This window comes from Grus americana, chromosome 20 (assembly GCF_028858705.1).
Source record: "Grus americana isolate bGruAme1 chromosome 20, bGruAme1.mat, whole genome shotgun sequence".
NCBI classification, from domain to species: Eukaryota; Metazoa; Chordata; class Aves; order Gruiformes; family Gruidae; genus Grus; species Grus americana.
In genome coordinates, this window is record NC_072871.1 from 11,451,222 (window position 1) to 11,470,504 (window position 19,283).

Genomic DNA, 19,283 nt, shown 5'->3' on the forward strand with positions numbered 1-19,283 from the left:
TTGAAGCCTCTTGTCACAAGTCCCATTTATCCCAGTGAAGTAATTGTATTTTCTGTCAGAGGACAGGCAGATCTCAAAAATAAGGATGAACTGTGCTAGATTTCTGCTAGTGTAGCATGAGGGTTGGGCACGTACTCATGAAGTCTGTCCATCTGCTGTTTCAGAAAAAGGGAGTGAAGCGGAAAGCAGACACGACAACCCCCACCACCTCTGCGATCACTGCCAGCCGAAGCGAGTCGCCCACACCCCTCTCGGACCCCAAGCAGGCCAAAATCATCGCTCGACGGGAGAGCGGCGGGCGGCCCATCAAACCACCAAAGAAAGACCTTGAAGACGGAGAGGTCCCCCAGCATGCAGGGAAGAAGGGCAAACTCTCTGAGCACCTCAAGTACTGTGACAGCATTCTTAAGGAGATGCTCTCGAAGAAGCATGCAGCCTATGCATGGCCCTTTTACAAGCCTGTTGATGCAGAGGCCTTGGAATTACATGACTATCATGATATTATCAAACACCCCATGGATCTCAGTACTGTTAAAGTACGTCCACATTTACCACCTCTTTTGCAGGGTGTCACAGCCCTCTGGTTGCAGAGGACTGGCTCCTTCTGGGGGAGGGGGAAGGGACAAGGGTGGAAAACTGAACCTATTTGGATATCATCTGGTTTTTTTTATATTTTGTTTTCTTCCCTCTCCTTCCCCCCCCCCCCCCCCCCCCCCCCCCCCCGTAACCTGGGACATCTTTTTTCCTGCCCTGCAAAGCAGACTGTATGATGGCATCCTCTCCTCTTTGTGGATAGTCCTGCTATTTAAACTTGTGTCCTTGGGATTGTGTTGCACTCTGAGAAGAAGAGGTGCTATATTTCATAGGATTCGATTGATAGTATCCCATTTCCAGAAACTGCTGCCTGCCTACTTGTTGGCATGATGTGTGGTCCAGATAGGCTTACGCTGAGCAATTCCAACTGGAACGTGATGATCACCTGGTGCTCAGGGAGGGGAGGAAATAACGTGATGCTTGTGCGGTTCGTGCTTGGCTCTTTAAGAGCTTAGCTTACTATGGTCCAATGTTCAAGGTGTTTTTCCCAGTAGACTGGGAGATTTTCTGAATCCCTCCTAAATATCCATGGACCAAAGCCATGTTTTTCTAGTTCCTATCTTCTGCTTGTGAGCCAGCCGTTGGAATCGGTGTTGGTGGAGGTGAGACTTTCTTCCACGTGCAGGAAGTGAAGCTATTTCTGCTGGCTTTCACTAGCATGCCAGAAGTGTTTTGCTGCCAGCCAAGCCAACGCCTGGGATTGTCTAAATGCCCAGGTGACAAAAGGGCAACTGCGTTTGTGATTCCTTTCATGTTCCTTGGCAAATCCTACGTAGTACCTGGAATCAGCGTGTCATGCTCTGATGTGCCATGCCATTCAGCCATGATGCTGCAAGGGTTCTTACTACAGCTGCAATATTTTTACGAGTATTTTAGTTGCATTATTTAGTGGTGAGAGAATAGTGGTCACGGTGTGTGCGTTGGGGATTAGACCAGGAGTTACCAGTGTCTGAGTTTTAATTGCTGTTCTGATGCTATGGTCCTGGGCAAGTTTCCCCACAGCTCTGTGCCGTAGTTTTCCCAGTCATAAAATGGAGATAATACTTAACCTACCTCACAGGGCTGTTGTGAGGACAGATATCTGGAAGGCATTATCTAAGTACTAATTATTGTTATTATTGATTGGGTTTGTACAGAAAAGCCTGATCTCTGTGCTGGCAAAAGCATTGTAAGCAAGCTCTGGTGGACCTGGGCTTGGAGACCATTCTCCTCCTGAATTTGCAATACCCTTGCTTTGTTTACAAAAGCCAGTGCAACGTGCAGTATTTTTGACTTGCCATTAAGCCGAGCTGTGTTAAAGGCCTGCAGCAGTTTCCTGGCAGGAGAAGAGGGCAAGATGAAGGGTGAGTTGAGCTGCAGGCAAGGAGGAGCCTGAAACACACTGGTAAAAGCAGGAGAAATGGCTAGGTCAAAATATGGTAGTCTGCAAAGCTGGCTACCTGACTTTAATGTTCTGCTGATAGAGGGAGATTCCAGCATTTTCTCTTGTGTTGGTCTGACCTTGCTCCTCTGATGCCAGTGAGTGACCTGGGAGCAGGAACAGGTTGCAAATGGGGGTTTTGAAGTCAGATCAGAGGTGCAGTGCTTAGGTTGCATCAGGAATCTTCATATATGGATGTTCTGTTTACTCTTCATACAGTTACATTTGCCCATGCTTAATCATAGGCTACATGTCAAAATCTGTTACAAGAATCTATAAACTGGCCAGTAGCTTTAAAAGAATTTCAAAGTATGTCTGGTTTGCAGAAATGACTGAGATGGGAAGAAGCATCTCTTGTTCAGTGCAACTGTTCTTTTTGTTGTCACATTAGAGTGATGTGCTATTGATAGGCTTTTCTCTACTAGTCTTGTGAACGCAAGTCATTAGACAAACTCATTCAGTTACTGTACTGACTTTAGTGTGAGTGATGGTAAACCTAGTCCTTTCAGACCTATTCTCAGCTCAGTTGCATTCCTTTGACTTCCTAGGGATGCTGTAGGTGTCCAGAAGTACCTGCAGCCTGGTAGATCAAGCCCTGGGTGAATGCAGTAAGATTAGAGATTGAGAGTGTGAAATCCCAACTCTCTCAAGGCTGGTATTTCCCTGTGTGGTTAGGTGGCTTCTTATTCCAAGAGATTCTGGGCTGTATTCTGCAAAATCTAGGTGCAAAGCTGTGATTTTTTTTATTGGTGACTTCTTCACACTTAAATCTCTTTATAGTCCTAACTTTTTTTTTTTTAGAAGTGTACACCTCTGCCCTTTTTCTGCAAGTGCAGGTGATATTCTCCCTCTGTACCTTGCTAGTGTAGGGCAGAAAACTGGAGACAGGTTAATGGCAGACCCAGTGGAGTCTTTTGTATGTAAAGACTCTGGATTTGTCTTTCCACATGGTAGTATTGTTCTTAATAAACTTGTTTGAAGTGCTGTCTGGTATTGTTTTTTTATGGAGTGTTTTATTATCATTGCTCTTGGCCTGTAGATCATAGTGTGACTTCTGAGATGCAGTCTATAATACGTTAACAGCATGGAACAGAAACCTGCCATTTGCAGGCAGTGTAATTCTCCAGTGTCAGGGGCTTTCTCTGTGGCTCTGAAAGGTTTTAGATTTAATTCTGCACAAGTGTCAATGGCTGTGGTAAAGCAGCGCAATTAATGGCCTTCAAACTAATCTTGAAGGAATTGTGTGAGAAAGTAAAACATAAGCATTACTGCAGCTGTAATAGATTCCCAAATACCTGGTTGCTTGTCACTTTTTGGTTCTCCGGTTATATGAGATTTGATTTTCTTCAGAGAATATCCTTCGTGCTCAGGAGCATTTATTTTTCAGGCTGTGCACCCAGCAGAGGTGTGCTTCAGAAGGATTTGGAGATGGTTTTCTCTGTGTGCGTGGAGGAGGCAGGTTGGCTGTTGTGACTGTGCAGGTGGCAGGTGAGAGGTGGAGGGGCTGTAGCTGAGCTTGTTGCAGCCAGGAGTGGAGGGATGTGCTGGAGTGCCGTGCCGGAGCTAGGACTGAGAGTGGGAAGAGCCAAAGGGACAGGATCAGTGAGCTCATCTCCACCTCAATTCTTTGACATCACAGAGGGGGAAAGAGCAGAACTGTTTAGAGTAGAGAGAGGAAAGGATGAAAGCATGATGAGAGAGGCATGGGTTACGCTTTAAAAATGAAGAGGCAGCAGCCCTAATTCCCCATAGTAGGTGAAACGCTTGCTATGAAGCTGTAGCAGCACTGTGCTGCTGCCCTGTCTACAGGCAGACAGGACCCACTTGCAGTACGTTCATGTTCCCCTCTCTGATGCTGGGGAGCTTTGTCGAGGGGAGGCAGGGTGCTGTGCCCGCGATGGAGCCGGGGGGAACCTGGAGCCCCCCTTCTCTCACTCTGTCTGGCGGGTCACAGCAGCAGCGATGCGGATGTCTCTGCCTTTGGTTTACTCAGTGGTGAACAAGCAACAGTCCTTGCTGCGCAAGAGGGTTTACACAAGGTGTTTGCTTTTGGAATAAAGCGCTACCTCCAGGGATCTAACTATACCCACTGGTTAATTTTCTTGCAGTGAATTGCTGTGGTTTCAGAGCAGCTCAGTTCAGGGTTTTGAAAGCGAGGAGACATTTTTTGGGGGAATCTTTAAAGATTTCTTTAGTTGCACCTATTTTAGAATACAAACGCAGCTTCACAAAGCAGCTGCTCTTGTTGAGGCAGTTTGTGTAAGATGCAATTAAGCCCCCAGAAATCAGGCTGAGCCCTCATTAGCTGGTAGAGATGGCGTTTTCTCTGCGAAAGTCACTGGACCTGTGTGTCCCTGTCCCTTGTCAGCACCTGCCTTGATGCCATGCCCAAGGCATGTGTTTTCAGGACAGATTGATGTCCAGTTTAATCTTGGAGAGGAGAAAATGGAAGGGGGACATGTTAGATCTTAAAACTTGTAAAAGACTGCTGCAAGAAGGGAGGGAACAAAAAGTTCTCTGCATCCTCGGTGGGCAGGACAAGGCTTACCTTAGAGCAAGAGACAAATGAGACATTAGGAAAGGAATTTTTGAACATTAAAAAGTATTAATTGAATTGATTGCCGAGGGAAAATGAGATTGCTGTGGTAGATACTGCGTGGGGCAGAGAATGGACTAGTTGGCCTCCCAGCACCTCTGCCAGTCCTCTGCTTGTCTATGACTCCTGACTGTAAATGTAATAACGTTTTTTAAGCAGCTGGATATCTCGAAGTGAATTTGTAACCGAAGATATTCTGGCCCACCAATTTAAAGGTTTTTTTTCTTTTGTTAGGTTAATTATTCTTTGTAAGAAAACAAAACAAAAATCTACAGATTAAAACTGTTGGGTAGAAAACTGTTGGGTTTGGATGAAAGCGAAGCCTCAGACACTGGAATGTATTTCATAGGCAGTAATCAGCCATTGAGTGTGCCAAACAAATATAAGTGCATCAAAAAGGCCTTTCATGCAGTAAGATGTATTTTAAAATAAATGGGCCCTTTCGTTTGAACATATGTTTTGCTTTGGAATTGGCCTGAGATGCTTTTCAAACAAGGCCAGTTCTCCTTCAGACAGGAGAAGCACAAACCTATTTCCCTTTCCGTCTCTGTGCTGAGGCTCAGAGGCTTTCTCCTGGTTTATTCACCAAGAGAATGAGGTCTCCTGACAAAAGTTTGACAGATGTCTGGCCACAGCACAGCGGGGAGTAAGGCTGCAGGAATGTCACCACCCTCATGCAGGTCCCTCCAGAGCTGCATCCCTGGAGGTGAAATTCTGCTCTGTTCAGAACAAAAACAGTTTTAGGAGTCATTGCAGGTCTCACAAGGTCTTGCAGGTCTTAAAAGGTCTACTGTGTAGCTGTGAAATATCAGTAGCTTTCATTGAACAAATGGGAATTTTGCTTGTGTTAAGTCCTCTAGCGTGGATTCCAGCCCCAAAGCACCCCTGCTTCCTGCTCGGGCGCGGGACATGTCTTTCCCGATCACGTTTGCAGCCCGTCTGCCAGTCAGCCCCTTTCCTTCGCTGGGGGATACAGGTGCACAAGACATACAAAAGGGAGGCCTGCAAGCACTTGGCAAATAGAGAAGGTGCAAATATTTAGCTCCTGATACTTATTCTCACTACACAAGGAAATAATATTATGAATAGGTTCATCGAGGGTGAATTCTATATCCATTCTCTATCAGTTGGACTTTTAAATCAAGAGTAGGTGTAGGTGTAGTTTAACTGTAAACACCTGTCTTGCTGTAGGAATTGCCAAGCAAAATTCAAGCTGTGTGTGTTAGCAGGAAGTCAGAGTTAGATGGTCATGATTTTTTCTGTCCTTCCAGATTTACAAGGCAAATATACCCAAACAGCATGTAGAAATACATGCGTAAGGTACTCCTATAATGGTAACTTGATTGTTTGTTGCCTCTCGCCCTTCCTGTCCGTGATCCTTGTTTACATTAGTTTCTGATCCAGAAAACCCTTTTTCTAATTGACTCTATTTTCTAACAGAACTTGGACCCTGACAGATTTATGTAGTACTACTTGGAAAAAGGAAAAAACAACCCAGATTTAGAATCTTAAAAGTGGTTAAACTGTTATGGAGCAATATCAACTTCTTTGGTTGTCTTGTGTGTGTTTGCTTGCTTTTTTTAAAAAGCAGAAACTCTGAATGTTATTTAGGAACCAATAAGCCAGATCAAACTACTGGTCTCTTAGACAAATGTGATTTTTGAGGCTGTTCTGAGCTGTCTCCAAGATGCACGTGTCCTCCATGCAGTTGATACAAATGCCTTTTGCTTATGGTTTTTTCTCCCCTTTCCCTTTGGCTTGTTTGTTTGCAGAAAAAAATGGACAGTCGGGAATACCAAGATGCACAAGGTTTTGCAGCAGATATTCGGTTAATGTTCTCTAATTGTTACAAGTACAATCCTCCAGACCATGAAGTGGTAGCGATGGCCAGGAAGCTCCAGGTAAAGGTGTTGGCAAATGTGTCTTCTAGAGTACGTTTAGTTCAGCTACAAGGTGTCAGAGATCCAAGCGTGAATCTGCTCTTGGCACCAGCAAGGGAGAGTCGATGATTCCTTCAGCCCTTAGGAAGAGCCATGTTCTAGGCTGCACAACTGTTGAGCTTTTCACATGGCTTGCCCCAATGCCATGTTCTGCTCCTAAAATGTTACAATCATTGCTGTATAAAGTAATGGGAGAATTTTCTTGGGCTTACAGAATATGTATGCCCATCTGTACATTATTATTTATTTGTACGGCACCTTGTGTAGTGCAGTAAGACCCTGACCCATGGTGGGGTGTCTAGTGTGTTTAAAAGGCCAAAATGTGGTCTTGGTGGCTCAGACTCCTTTTGTCACCAGTTTTTCCCCCTTTTTGTAGGATGTCTTTGAGATGAGGTTTGCAAAGATGCCCGATGAGCCTGCAGAGGCCCCACCTCCTCCTCCACCAACAGCACCAGTGGTGAGCAAAAGCACAGAGAGCAGTCACAGCAGCGAGGAGAGCTCTTCTGACTCGGATAGCTCGGACTCGGAGGAAGAGCGAGCGACTCGGCTGGCGGAGCTCCAGGAGCAGGTATGGCAACAGCCAAGCTATGTGTCTGTGCAGTAGAAAGGGCATAGCAGGAAGAAGGGTTTAATTTTGTTCTTAAAAATCCCATCGAGGCTGAGATACAGCAAAGCAATCTCCCTTTCTGCCAGCTAAAGGGGAAAAATGCTCAGCTGTGAAATAAGTGCATGTTTGATGTAATGTTAATTTTCTTTGAAATAGCCATTCTTGGTGCTGATGCTCTGTGCTTCCTTCTGGGATCCTTGAGTATGAATGAAGGTGCAGACAATACTTCTTCGCAGGGATCTGGAAAGAACAGAGATGCTCATTTTATCTGAGAGCTCAGGCATAACGAAATCTGTCACAAGCTTCCTGTGGGATATTGTCCCCCTGTACCCCATCTGTAGAAGTGAGCTGTTTTGACTGTTGTGGTTGCAAACGATTAAGCCATGGCCTTTCTTATTGTGCAGATACACAATGCCAGATGCTACAGTGCTTACATGTGCTACCGTAATAGCTTATCTGGTGTCTCAAATCAGGCTAGTAGGGGAGCCAAGAAGTAAACGCAGGATTCCAGAGGCCAAGTTGTCAGCGCTCTAGACGGAGCTATTAAGTTTAATTTTTATTTGCCCCTATAAAACAAGAATTATGTTTTCATTCGAGTCAGCTTCTGCATACTTGCACTGCATTTTTTTAAAGAATTTCAAATCAAGCAAAGTCTCCTGAGTTCAATCACTGGACTGCTTGATCACTGACTTTGGGATATACTTGTTAAAGAAGAAGCTGCTGCCTGAGCATTCACACACCATTCATGATGTCACACATGCACACACTTGTTCTTGGGCGCACTTCCTCTTTTTTCAGGTTCGACCCTAGGCTTCCCACAGCAGAGTCTCAGGCATTGGATTTTATAAAATAATTAATTTAATTGAAAGGTGCAGCAGCAGGATCAGCCCAGGCTGGATGACTCCAAAGAGAGGGACCCAGAACAAAGAGATCCTAGGGCAATTACACCCTTGGGTCCCATACACCTGCCCTGCACGTGCCCTTCATGTGCTGTCCATATGTCCTCTAGTCCAATGGTGATTTTTGGTCTGGGGTCTTCTAACATCTAATTGGATTCTTCTGTGTCCAGGCAGGCTCTTATCTTGTTGACTTGCAGTTTTTGCAGTTTTCCCTGAAGGTTGGAGCCTCCTTATCTTCTGGTTTACACTCCTTGTGCACCTGCCCTTGCTGGTGGAACACGGAGAACTGAAGAGTCCCAGACTTGGAAAAACACTACCAAAACATTAGCATGATATCAAAATACTTTCCCATACTAAAAGACTAAACACAGCACTGTACTAGCTGTTGGGAAAACAACTAGGAAAATTACTGAGAAAAATCCCTCTATCGCAGCCTAAAGGCTTCAGCAAATCTAGCTACTCATGCTAAGTAAAGCTCAGCAAACAGCACAAATCACACTCTATTATATTCCTAAGTAATTTATTCTAATTAAAACCTACTTATTTATGTTAAACATCTAATATCCCTCAACAATACTTACACATTGGGATGTAGAGGAAGGGTATGTGGAGGCATCAGTTATCTTGCCTTGAAGTCTGATTAATTTTTTCACTGTTCTCTCTCAGCTAAAGGCTGTCCATGAGCAGCTAGCTGCATTGTCACAAGCACCAGTGAACAAACCAAAGAAAAAAAAAGAGAAGAAGGAAAAAGAGAAGAAAAAGAAAGATAAAGAGAAGGAAAAAGAAAAGCACAAAGTAAAAGCTGAGGAGGAGAAGAAACCCAAGGTGGCTCAACCACCAAAACAAACCCAACAGAAGAAAGCCCCAGCTAAGAAAGCAAACAGCACAACCACCGCTAACAGGTGAGAGCCTGCCTTCTGGAAGCTGCCTTAAGAGGAATGACAAGAGCTTGCAGTCCAGTTCTCCTGTCCCTGCTGAATTCCTGGTGAAGCTCAGTTGTCAGAGCAGTTAATTCGCGGTTGAATAGTGTCCCCGTTCCCAGACAACTTCTGGGATTCTTTAAGTTAGAGCTGGCAGTGGAACCATCATATTTCCACTGTCCAGCTCTCTTAAAGTCCCTGCCTGATCACTCTCAGATAAGGCTTTGCTTTTTGCCTTTTACGCAGCCAGCAAGAACGTGCCATTTCATTGCTGCCCTCCTGCTGCTACACGGGCTTGTGGTCATGCCTCACAGGGCTAAAATATAATAGGAGTAGAACAGCTGGTCTCAGATTTCTGAACTTTTTCAGAAGTTGTGGTGCTGTTCAAGCCATCTGGCTGGAAGTTCAAAGCCAAGAGCATTGGGATATTTGTTACAAGGGGGGTAGAAAAAGAGAGCTCATTGCTTCAATATACCCATTAATGTTTCCATGCTTGCCACCCCCTCCAGGCAGCCCAAGAAAGGAGGCAAACAGGCATCTGCAACCTACGATTCAGACGAGGAGGAGGAAGGTCTACCCATGACCTATGATGAGAAACGACAACTCAGCTTGGACATCAACCGTCTGCCTGGGGAGAAGCTGGGCAGGGTGGTGCACATCATCCAGTCGCGGGAACCTTCTCTCAGAGACTCCAATCCTGACGAGATAGAAATAGATTTTGAAACATTGAAGCCCACAACTTTACGAGAACTGGAGAGATACGTGAAATCTTGTTTACAGAAAAAACAAAGGAAACCGTTTTGTAAGTTATCTCCTGGGGCATGCGTTCCCCCACCGGCTCTTGGGCTCAGCTTTGGAGTCAGGGCATGTGTGTTAGGATTCTCTTACCCAGCTGGTTGAGTATGTGATGACAGGGATTTTTAGAGATTCTTTTCTCCCAAGAAAATGTACAGAAACTTCCCATTTTTTTTTCTGTTCTTTCTTCCCATGAAGTCATGCCGTGGAGACCTGGAGGACTATTGTGTTCCTCTACAAGACCAGTGTGATACCTTTATTACTTATCTAGAATCTAGAAGGCACTATAAAGGTTTCAGCCTCATTGTGTTAGGTGTTATGTGCACACATCTGGAAGGATCAGTTTCTTATCCTGAATAGTTTAGCATTTAATTAGGAAGGAAACAAAAAGCATGGTTGGGATCCAAAATACCAAGGGAATAAATTACTTGCACAAAAGTCACCTGGGCAATCTGTGGATTCTGGGTGTGTCTGAGTTGTACATTCACCCCAAAACTGCTGCTCTTGGATAGTGTGATCACCATGTTACCCTCAGCCTCTATCAGCTCAGAGGATTAATGTTAATGCGCTGCCGAGTGTACAGTACAGTATGGGACAGACTTTTCTCTGTGCCTCATCCACAGAGAGTGAATTGTCGTGGCCCCTTGAGAGTTTAGCTCCAGCTGAATAGCAATAGGATCGCTTACCTGCAGTGGTCCTGGCTCTGTCCATCTGCTTGTCGGTTAAGAGGGAGCTGTCCTGTTAAGAGTATAACACAATAGCCACTCACAGCTCTTGCAGAGTACCTCCATTTCCTCACCACAGGATTTTCAGGTAGGCCTAAGCAAAACTCAGACTCTGACCCTTCTTTTTATTTTTTAATACACTGCTTTGATTTTTTTTTTTTGTGAGTCCTTCACTGTTGGAATAGCTCAGGAAACGGTTTTGCAGAGTGGTTAGGAACAAGAAGCATCCTTTTGTTTGGAACCAAAGCATAGAGTAACGAAGATAACCTATGATGTCTGTCTGTCCGCTCCTCTGAGACTGGTACACCCTGGGCTGGCAGGCTGGCACGCCTGACCCCAGCCGCACTCTCTTGCTGTCTGCTCTCTATTGCAATGCTTCGTTTCCAGGGGCGCACCCTCTTAGGACTGTGCTTTCCAGATTTCTTTGGGTTTTTAAATCATTACTTTAAAACCATACACAGAAATGTAGGTATTTCCTTGCTGGATCAGGCAAAATGTCTGGCCCCTGTCTTGTGCTTCTGATACTGGCCAACACCTGTGTTCAATTACTCCTTCTTTTTATTCTATTTCTTCTGCTCACAAGTATGAGTATTGCTGGTACTTCTCACCATTTCCGTCAGAACTGATGCAACTACATTCTTGTCTGCCAGCCTTTGCCTCATTTGGTTTTTAAGTTGTCCTTTTTGTTTTATATTTAAAATGACATAAAACACGGTATATTCTTGTATGAGGTAGCTTAACTTATAATGGCAGATGCTTACTTCTGACAACTTTTAATGGGACACTTTATTTTACAGGGCAGAAAACCCATGTAACAATTCTGTAATTACAAATGTGTGTAACTATTGACCATATAACTGGCTGGTAAGTAACCTGTAACTACAAGATTATTACATGGATATTTTTATCTTCTAAAATACTTTCCAGAAGATCTCTCTTAAAAAGTGCATGTTACAGGATGATGGTGATTGGATGATCTAGACAACTTCACATGTTGTCCTATATCTGGGATGTGTAGGTGCTGTGTGGTCACATGATCTTAGCAGTGTCACTGCAGAGTGGTTGCACAGATTTACGTGCCCTGTAAAATAGTGATGTCCACTCTTTTTCACCTGCAACCATGCAGTTTCAGAAATTGTGCGTTCCTCCTCCACAGCTGCAAGTGGGAAAAAGCAAGCAGCAAAGTCAAAAGAAGAGTTAGCTCAGGAAAAGAAGAAAGAACTAGAAAAACGGTTACAGGATGTCAGCGGGCAGCTAAACAACAACAAGAAACCTGCAAAGAAAGGTAATGGCTTTGGTTTTACTGTGCTAACAATGCCCAAAACGTTGTGTGTGTGTAGATTTCCTCACTGAGGCAAGCAAAACTGCTGCTGTCTTGTAGCCTTGGGTTTATCTCTGTGACAGTTACTCTAGTTGGTCACTAGTATAGGGGCACAGTGAGTTACTGCTGGGCACTGAGCTTCTGTGGGGGGCTGCTTTGGTCCCTGTCCAGGTGGAAGCTCTCCTGGGTTGTAAATGTGAGGTGTCTTGGAGGCAATTTCTCCTTCAGAGGGAGGAGGATCAGCTGCTTGGTGTTGGCCTGTGCAGGACTGGGCATACAGACCAGTAGCGCAGAGCATCTAATGGATAGTTTTTCTCTATTGTGGGATTAAAAAAGCCCAAGCTCCCACATAGTGCAGCAGTGTGAAAAATGGTACAAAAGTTTCTTACGGTGCGAAGTAAGCTTCTTCCAGCTTCGCACAAGTCAAGCAGGGCTTTCTTGGGTTCAGAGGTTGCACTGAAGGATGCAAGGCTGTGGACACAGCTCCCCAGGTGCTCCACTTTCCTGTGCGGATCCCAAATTTTTGTGGTCACCTGCAGGCTGAGAAACCTTGACATCCACTGACAGGACAAGCCTTGTTGCAGCAAGCAAAGGCTGCGGGTAGATAAGCTGCCCAGGTAAAATGAAGTTGTGAACGAAGCCATGGAGGATGAAGGCTGTGGGCAAACCTGCTCTAGTTCAGTTCCTTGCAAGTAACCTCACCGCTGCCTTCTTCCCTGCAGAGAAATCTGGCTCAGCTCCCTTCGGAGGCCCTTCCCGGCTCAGCAGTAGCAGCTCCTCCGAGTCCGGGAGCAGCAGTTCCAGCGGCTCCAGCTCAGACAGCAGCGATTCGGAATGAGCTATGGACACTTACTCACAAAACACAAAATGGACATCACCCTCATCGATGGTCTGCAGTGTTCCTTTCTCTCCATAATATACTGTTCTTGTTCCACGATGGTCAGGTTTTTTTTCCTCTCTGACTTTTTTATTTTATTTTTTAATTCAGTGTTATAAAAGGTATCTTCCATTTTTTTGGGGGCGCTCTTTTAATAGGTCAAAGATCTTTGCGCGTGTGTGTGACTAGACTTTATGACAAATAGTTCCCTTTGCATAAAGTCTCTAAAATACATTTTAACTGAAGAAGATTGGTTGAAAATGGAAGAACTTTGAACTCTTAGCTGGAGATAAATAGAAAGTTCTGCAAGGTTTGTAGTACATTTCCCTCCCGCCCCTTTCCTCTCCCCAGAATGTTCTCTTTTAATAATCCTGCCTGGCTCACACAAGGTAAAAAAATCTTTTTTAAAGAAATCTCTGTAAAATGGTACTGTATCTGAAAGATGTTAGCTTTTGAACTAGTTGGTGTATTTGTTATTAGCACTAGTATTCTTAATCTCAAAGTCTACAGTGTGATGAAAATGTCAGATGCTATCATCTTTTTACATAAAAACAAATTCTCGTGTACTGTGGATTGCTAACATGCTTTTTTTTAATCTTGGTAGAGGCATAGGCACCTGTTCAGGAAGGTATTTAAGCATGAATTTAACTTTAAGCACATGAGCAATATAAGTGGTTGCATTTGTTGTTTTTCCACTCAAAATTTTCATTTTTCTTGGGGATACGTTGGGAAGAAGGGAGCAAGGGACACTCAGGTTTCTTGGGAATGTTGTTTTTAACATCAAATAGATAATTTCCAGGAAATGGATACTCTCCATGAAAGTTTTCATTTAACTGAAATCAGTTTTTGGCTGAAAGTTCTCAGCTGGACCTCAGAGTGATCCCTGCAGAGTGACCAAGGCAAGTCATGTGCTTGTTATTAGACACATGTGTAAGTACTTTCTCCATGACAAGCACCTCAGTCTGGGCTTAAAATAAAGGAGCACTTGAGTTCCAGCTGAGGCTGAGCTGGCAGGGGAATTGGAGAGAGATGTTGTGTGTGTTTGGGTTTTTTTTTTTTCCTCTCTATCGTTTCAGTAGTAAGCTCCTAGAAGGGGAATGCTACTTCTGTGTTGTGCAGGGTGCGGGTTTCCAGACACTGAAATGCTTACCTCAATAAAAAGAAAGGGGAGGGAGAAAAAAAAGAGACAATTTTTTAAGACTTGCAATTTTTTGAGTCCAGCCTAATGTTTTGACCTGCACTGCTGCAATACACTCTGTTTTCACTGTTCCTGATTTCATGTATATATAAGTACTTTATTTATTAAACACCATTGGTCACTTAAAACTTATTAAAAAAATTAGCAAAAGCAAAGCTGCATTATGCAGACCAGCAGAAATGCAGACTTTTAATGTGGTTTGAACCAGATTTAAAAAAAAAAAAAAAAAAACAAACAAAAACCCACCAAAAAACACAACAAAAAAGCAAATAAAAATCTGAGACTTTATTTAAATCCAATGGACTTTATACCTACAGGTGCTACAGTCCAGTCTACCATGTGTCTGGTGCTCTGTCATGTTTGGTGTGTTCATTTTGGGTTTTGTTTTCTCTTATCTCTTCACCCCAGCCCCCTTTTTTCCTGTTTTGTACAGATTTTTGAGACATACAGGTAGATACATTTTCTTGATTCAGCACATTATTATTTTCTCTCAATATTTCCAGAGGTCTTTTTTCTCCTTTTTTTTTGTAGAACAGTGGTGGTTTTTTAATAATCCAATTTTAGGACAACACCTGTTCTATAATTATATAAAATTTGTAATCTGAGGGGCAGAAATTTATTGTAAATTCTTAACTTTTTATTGTAAAGAAAAAATATAGTTTAACAGAAAGTTATGCCTTTCCCTCTCCCAGCACCAGCCCCTAAGGCTGCCTCTCTACTGTGGGGTAGCCCTAAAATTCACCCTGCTGTGGTCTGTATTAGCAGTTTGCCAGAGGCCCCATGGTGCAGGTTACACCAGCTTTTATTTTTCACCTAGGTGAGTGGCCCTGGAGGACTCCTCAGCCCTAGCACACAATTTTCATGGCACGCTCAGCCTCCAAGAGCTGGGACGGGAGACGCTGTGCTGGGATGTGTGGTGTTGGGGGGGGTCACTTTGCTGGAAAGCTGGGTAAGCGCAGGGCCAGCCTGTTAGTAGCACTCACTCTATGGTTTGCACTTCTAACTGCAGCCACAGTCAGCTGCCAGTCACTGCCCATCAACTGAAGTTTTAGATGCTAAAACACTTAGACACTTAGGAGATGGAATTATCAAGAATTTTATTCTTGCGTCTGTCTTTAAAAATCTATCTTTCAAAGCAACATTTCAGAGCATTCCAGCGTGCGTCTCAAATAGCTGACGTGCCTCTGTCCATGTCTTATCTGTGTAGTGACAATAACACACTCTCTACAGTTTGCTGTACAAGAAAAAAATCCCCTACCTCCTTTTTTTTTTTTTTTTTTTTGCGCTAAGGGCTGAGAGAGTGTTGCTGTGAGGCACCGAGTTCCTCCTATAAGCTGCTGGGCATCCTTAGCTCATTTTGCAATCGTCAGGGTGCTTGGCCTGTTGGCAGGAGGCTCTCAAGTCTTTGCAGATAGTTTCCCATAATAAAGTGGATGAACTAGGGTGATTCTTACTGAAATTAATGATTTTTCTTTTCCATTAACAATGGACTTATTTTTAGTTCCTTTTTTTAAAAAATCTGCCCTTAAAAAAATCTTCACATAGACAGATGCTTAGTAATATATTTTCAGAATTTACTATGAGGAAATATAATATGCACCTAATTAAGAGCTTAGGGGTTTTTTTAATGGGGTTGGGTTTCATCTGTGTTTCTCCTATTGTCTGAGACTTCCATTATCAAAACCAACTAGTATTTTAATTAAAATAATTGCAACCAATTCAATACCATGACAACTTGGATAAACAAGCTCCCAGTTTTCCCTGCTTGAAACCTTTTCCCTCATGCATTAACCTGAGCTGTGCTGTTGATGTAACATGGTGGTCGCCTCCGTGGAGAACAAACCGCAGCTGGTGTTGGAGGCAATTGCAGCTTGCTCTCGCCAGCATCACTGCCACGTAAAGCCCAGGGACCTGGTTCTGCAGCATGCCACCAACCTACGACGTCGGGGACAGCCCCGCTGACCACAGCCAGGGTACAGACGTTCCTCTAGGATGCATAGGTCTGTCCCAGAAAGAATCGGTGGAAAGGTTAGAGCCAAAGGGTTGGGGACCAAGCATGAAGTGATGGGCCTGGTCCGGGACTGTCTGCAGCGCTGGAGGAGGATCCCTATTTTAGATGGCAAACCTGCCCTAGCTTGGGGATTTGCAAGGAAAACAAGCAACCAAACCCACCAAGGAATAAGAAGAACCACCTGCATATCTTTGATAATACCCAGCTGTGACTTGGGCTACCATTTAGTGGGAAACTTTGTTTTCATGGAAAGTAAGGTGTTCCTTGTGAATGGCAGTTCGCAGGAGAAATCCATTTTGGCATGGCCTTCATTTCAGGAAAGAAATTGATGACTCTTTATTTCAAAATGTTGTTCTTACACTTTCTCATTTTCGTATTGTTTGTAGTGCTCATTATCTCCCGACATGTCAGTAGTGGTGCCTCTTGTATCTCCAGATCAGAGTGTCTCCAGGAAAGAAGAGATGTTTTCAGTCCATAGTAAGTAGCAGCAGCCCTTAATGAGTTGGAAACAGAAACAATAGAGCATTTATTTAACTGAGTTTGTATTGCATGACATGTCAGTATGGATGTCATGAAATAACTTTAAAATGATCAAATATATAACATTTGAAATAACATTTTTAAACTTAAGAATAAAAAAAGATTGACATTTTTATGGTAGAATTTTTCTTGAACGAACAAAGTTTAACTTTGTTTTCCAGGGGAAACTTCACTGAAATCAGTATGATTTCTTATGTATACATACACACATAGTTTTATTGAAACTGGTTTTTCTGACTAATTCCTGTTTTGACAAAACAATATCTGACCGGACCTATTATCAATCAACCAGCATTACTGCACCTTTAAAAACCTTGTGAAACTTTATCTGATTGTAAGGTCAGCCTGTTTCTTGGCATACCATCGGACCTAGGCTCGGTGGGACCAGAGGGAGATCCGCATCCCATGGGCTCAGGCCCCGATCCATCTACTAAAGGAATCTGTTGCGTACAACAGTTTTCTGCTAACCAAATGTTGTCTATACAAAATCATTTCAGTTTTGTATTGATGCGATTTTAAACTTTCCTACCGACAGGGTTTGTAACTGTAGAACTGTAATTTTGGGACTATGTAACTGTTGTTTGTGAGTGTGTGTACAATAGATGCACGCGCCCACACACATACACACATGAGCACTTGTGTGCGTGTATATATACAAATTAGTTACCCAGTGAGGTCTCTTTCCATGTTCTCTATGTGGTAGAAGCAGACTGCAGTTACCTAATCTAGTTCTTTCTCTGTTTTGGGGACTCTTAGACCAGTTTTTAATTTTTTCCTTGTTTTGAAAGGAATGATGTTTTTTAAAGTTGGGGTTGGAGCTAGGGGGAAGGGATCGGGGCATGACAAAGAAAAAACACAACCTTTTTAGTACTGGATTTTCAAAAGATTTTCAGAAGACATATTCTCAAAATGAGCAGTTACCACTAGGGCTAACTGTGGGCAGGCTCTGCATTGCTGAAGACAAATTTAGGGCAAGGATTCATTACACTATAGCAGCATTATCTTGCTTGTAAAACAATGAGATGCATTTTTTTAAAGAAATGGTATTTGCATATCTTTTTAAATGTCATTTTTAAAAATAAATAAGCCACCAGCTAGGATTTGACACAGGCCACTTAGAACTTACCCCTGATACTGGCATAACCAATCCAGAAAGATTTGTTGTTGTATTTTTGGTTTTGTTTTTTTTTTAATATTTAAAAAAATGTTACTTTTCTGTATGATGTGCATGCAAATTTACCGTAACTCTTTTTCTTAAAACTTTTTAGTGCCATTTCTAGTATATTCCTGTAAATGTCAGTTACTGAAAAGAAATGAGTCAATGTAAGTAGTTTAGCTTGTTTATTGCAAATTGCTGGCCTCAAACACAACAGAATTAAAAAAAAAAGTTAGAAAGTAATCTTTGATGTTACTGGTAATCATGGACCCTGGTCCTGGGGCATTTTGTTTTGTTTTCATAATAAAAAGAAAAATTGGTTTGTGTGTGCAGTTTGATCCTGTATTTTCCCCTCTCCTCTTCCTTTCCCTTCCCTCATCTCCTTTTTCAGGTCTTGCACTTGCTCCAGTTGAAAACCTGTAGGGCTTTGATCAAGAAGTCAGTTGAGTAGCATTGCCAAAAGGCAAACATAAATACATTAAGACTCCTAGTGCCACGAGTCTTGAAATAATTTGGAATTAATTTTGCAAGTTCAGCTGTTAGTGCAGATGGAGCGCCACACTGATGGGACAAACTGCCTTCAGAGCAGGGGGCAGGTCTGATGTGCTGGCCTGGGGACTCTGAAGCGGTTCAGAACCTGGCGTAGACAGGCTCTAAATGCACTTTCTGTTGGTGAGGGAAACGCTCGAGCTGCTTTAATGCACCAGGGCAGCCAAGGAAGGATTTGTTCCTAGAAGCCTATCCTCTGAAGGGGGCTTAGATTACGTGAGAATTGCATTTGATTGAGGTAAGTTCAGCTGAAAAAGAGGAGATGGAAATGTCACCCAGGTTTAGTGCTGACTACTTTCAAGCCACCAAGACCTGAAGGAACCAGAGGGACTTTCTCACCGGCACCTGCCCCACCAGCCAGCGCTGTACCCGCAGGTGACCAGGGCGACCGGGATGTGGCAGACACGGTTGGGAAAGGGGGGGCCCAGAGCGGCTGGTCACAGTCACAGCAGAGCCTTGACATTCCTGTATGGTGGCCAAAATCTATTTTGGTTGCTGGAGAGGGTTCAGGTTGCTTTTGCTGTTAGGTTTCTCAGATGTGTGCCTGATGGTTTATTTATAAGGTAAAGGTTAGACCAGCCAGGCTTCTCCAGGGTTAATTTTTGTCTAACCCTGTTCCTGCTCACTGGGTTTAAAGCCTATCATCTCTAAGGTTTCAGCAAACCTGTTTTGCATAGCTGTTGTATCAATGATACCCCCCAAGGAAATGTTTGTTCAACCTATCCTCTAAAAATCTCCCGCGAGGCAGTTGCCCCACAGGAGGATGTTTTCTTTAGCATTTACTCCAGCGAGTTATTTCTAAGTGCATCAAGCAATGCTGCTGCTTAAGACTTGGCGGAGGTTGAGGACTGGCAGGACACAGTTGAGGTTCTCTCTCTATCGACAGAGGTTATTGCATGTGCGATGTCCAGAGGTTCTCCTCATCCCTGCATGCACATGGGCTGTTGGGCTTGGGAACCTGGAGGAGCCTCCTCCAGCCCCACCAGTAACGAAGGTAATTCCCAACTGGGAGGAGCTGCCTGTCTGCTGAGCTTTCCCTCTTCTGCCTGGGTGGGGACTGGGAGAGATAATAGCTGTAATCCTCGGATGTGCCAAAGTCATTAACTTCCAGAAGAAAAGCAGCTGCTCACGACGA

General features: G+C 43.6%; 1 protein-coding gene across 8 annotated transcripts in view; it reads left to right on the forward strand.

Moving 5' to 3' along the window:
* Window positions 1-18,060, forward strand: part of BRD3 (bromodomain containing 3) — a 50,543-nt gene extending 32,483 nt beyond the window's left edge. For 5 of the 8 annotated variants that reach the window (XM_054848520.1, XM_054848522.1, XM_054848519.1 and 2 more), the window contains 7 exons: window positions 165-536; window positions 6,383-6,511; window positions 6,927-7,118; window positions 8,723-8,958; window positions 9,486-9,778; window positions 11,653-11,781; window positions 12,540-17,918. In XM_054848520.1, the coding sequence (XP_054704495.1) occupies window positions 165-536; window positions 6,383-6,511; window positions 6,927-7,118; window positions 8,723-8,958; window positions 9,486-9,778; window positions 11,653-11,781; window positions 12,540-12,655 (1,467 nt within the window). In that variant the 3' untranslated portion in view covers window positions 12,656-17,918. Of the gene's footprint in view, window positions 1-164; window positions 537-6,382; window positions 6,512-6,926; window positions 7,119-8,722; window positions 8,959-9,485; window positions 9,779-10,394; window positions 11,361-11,652; window positions 11,782-12,539; window positions 17,919-17,990 lie in introns of those variants that run through there. The other 3 variants (XR_008580001.1, XR_008580000.1, XR_008580002.1) reach the window with 3 other exon arrangements.
* Window positions 18,061-19,283: the final 1,223 nt, after the last annotated feature.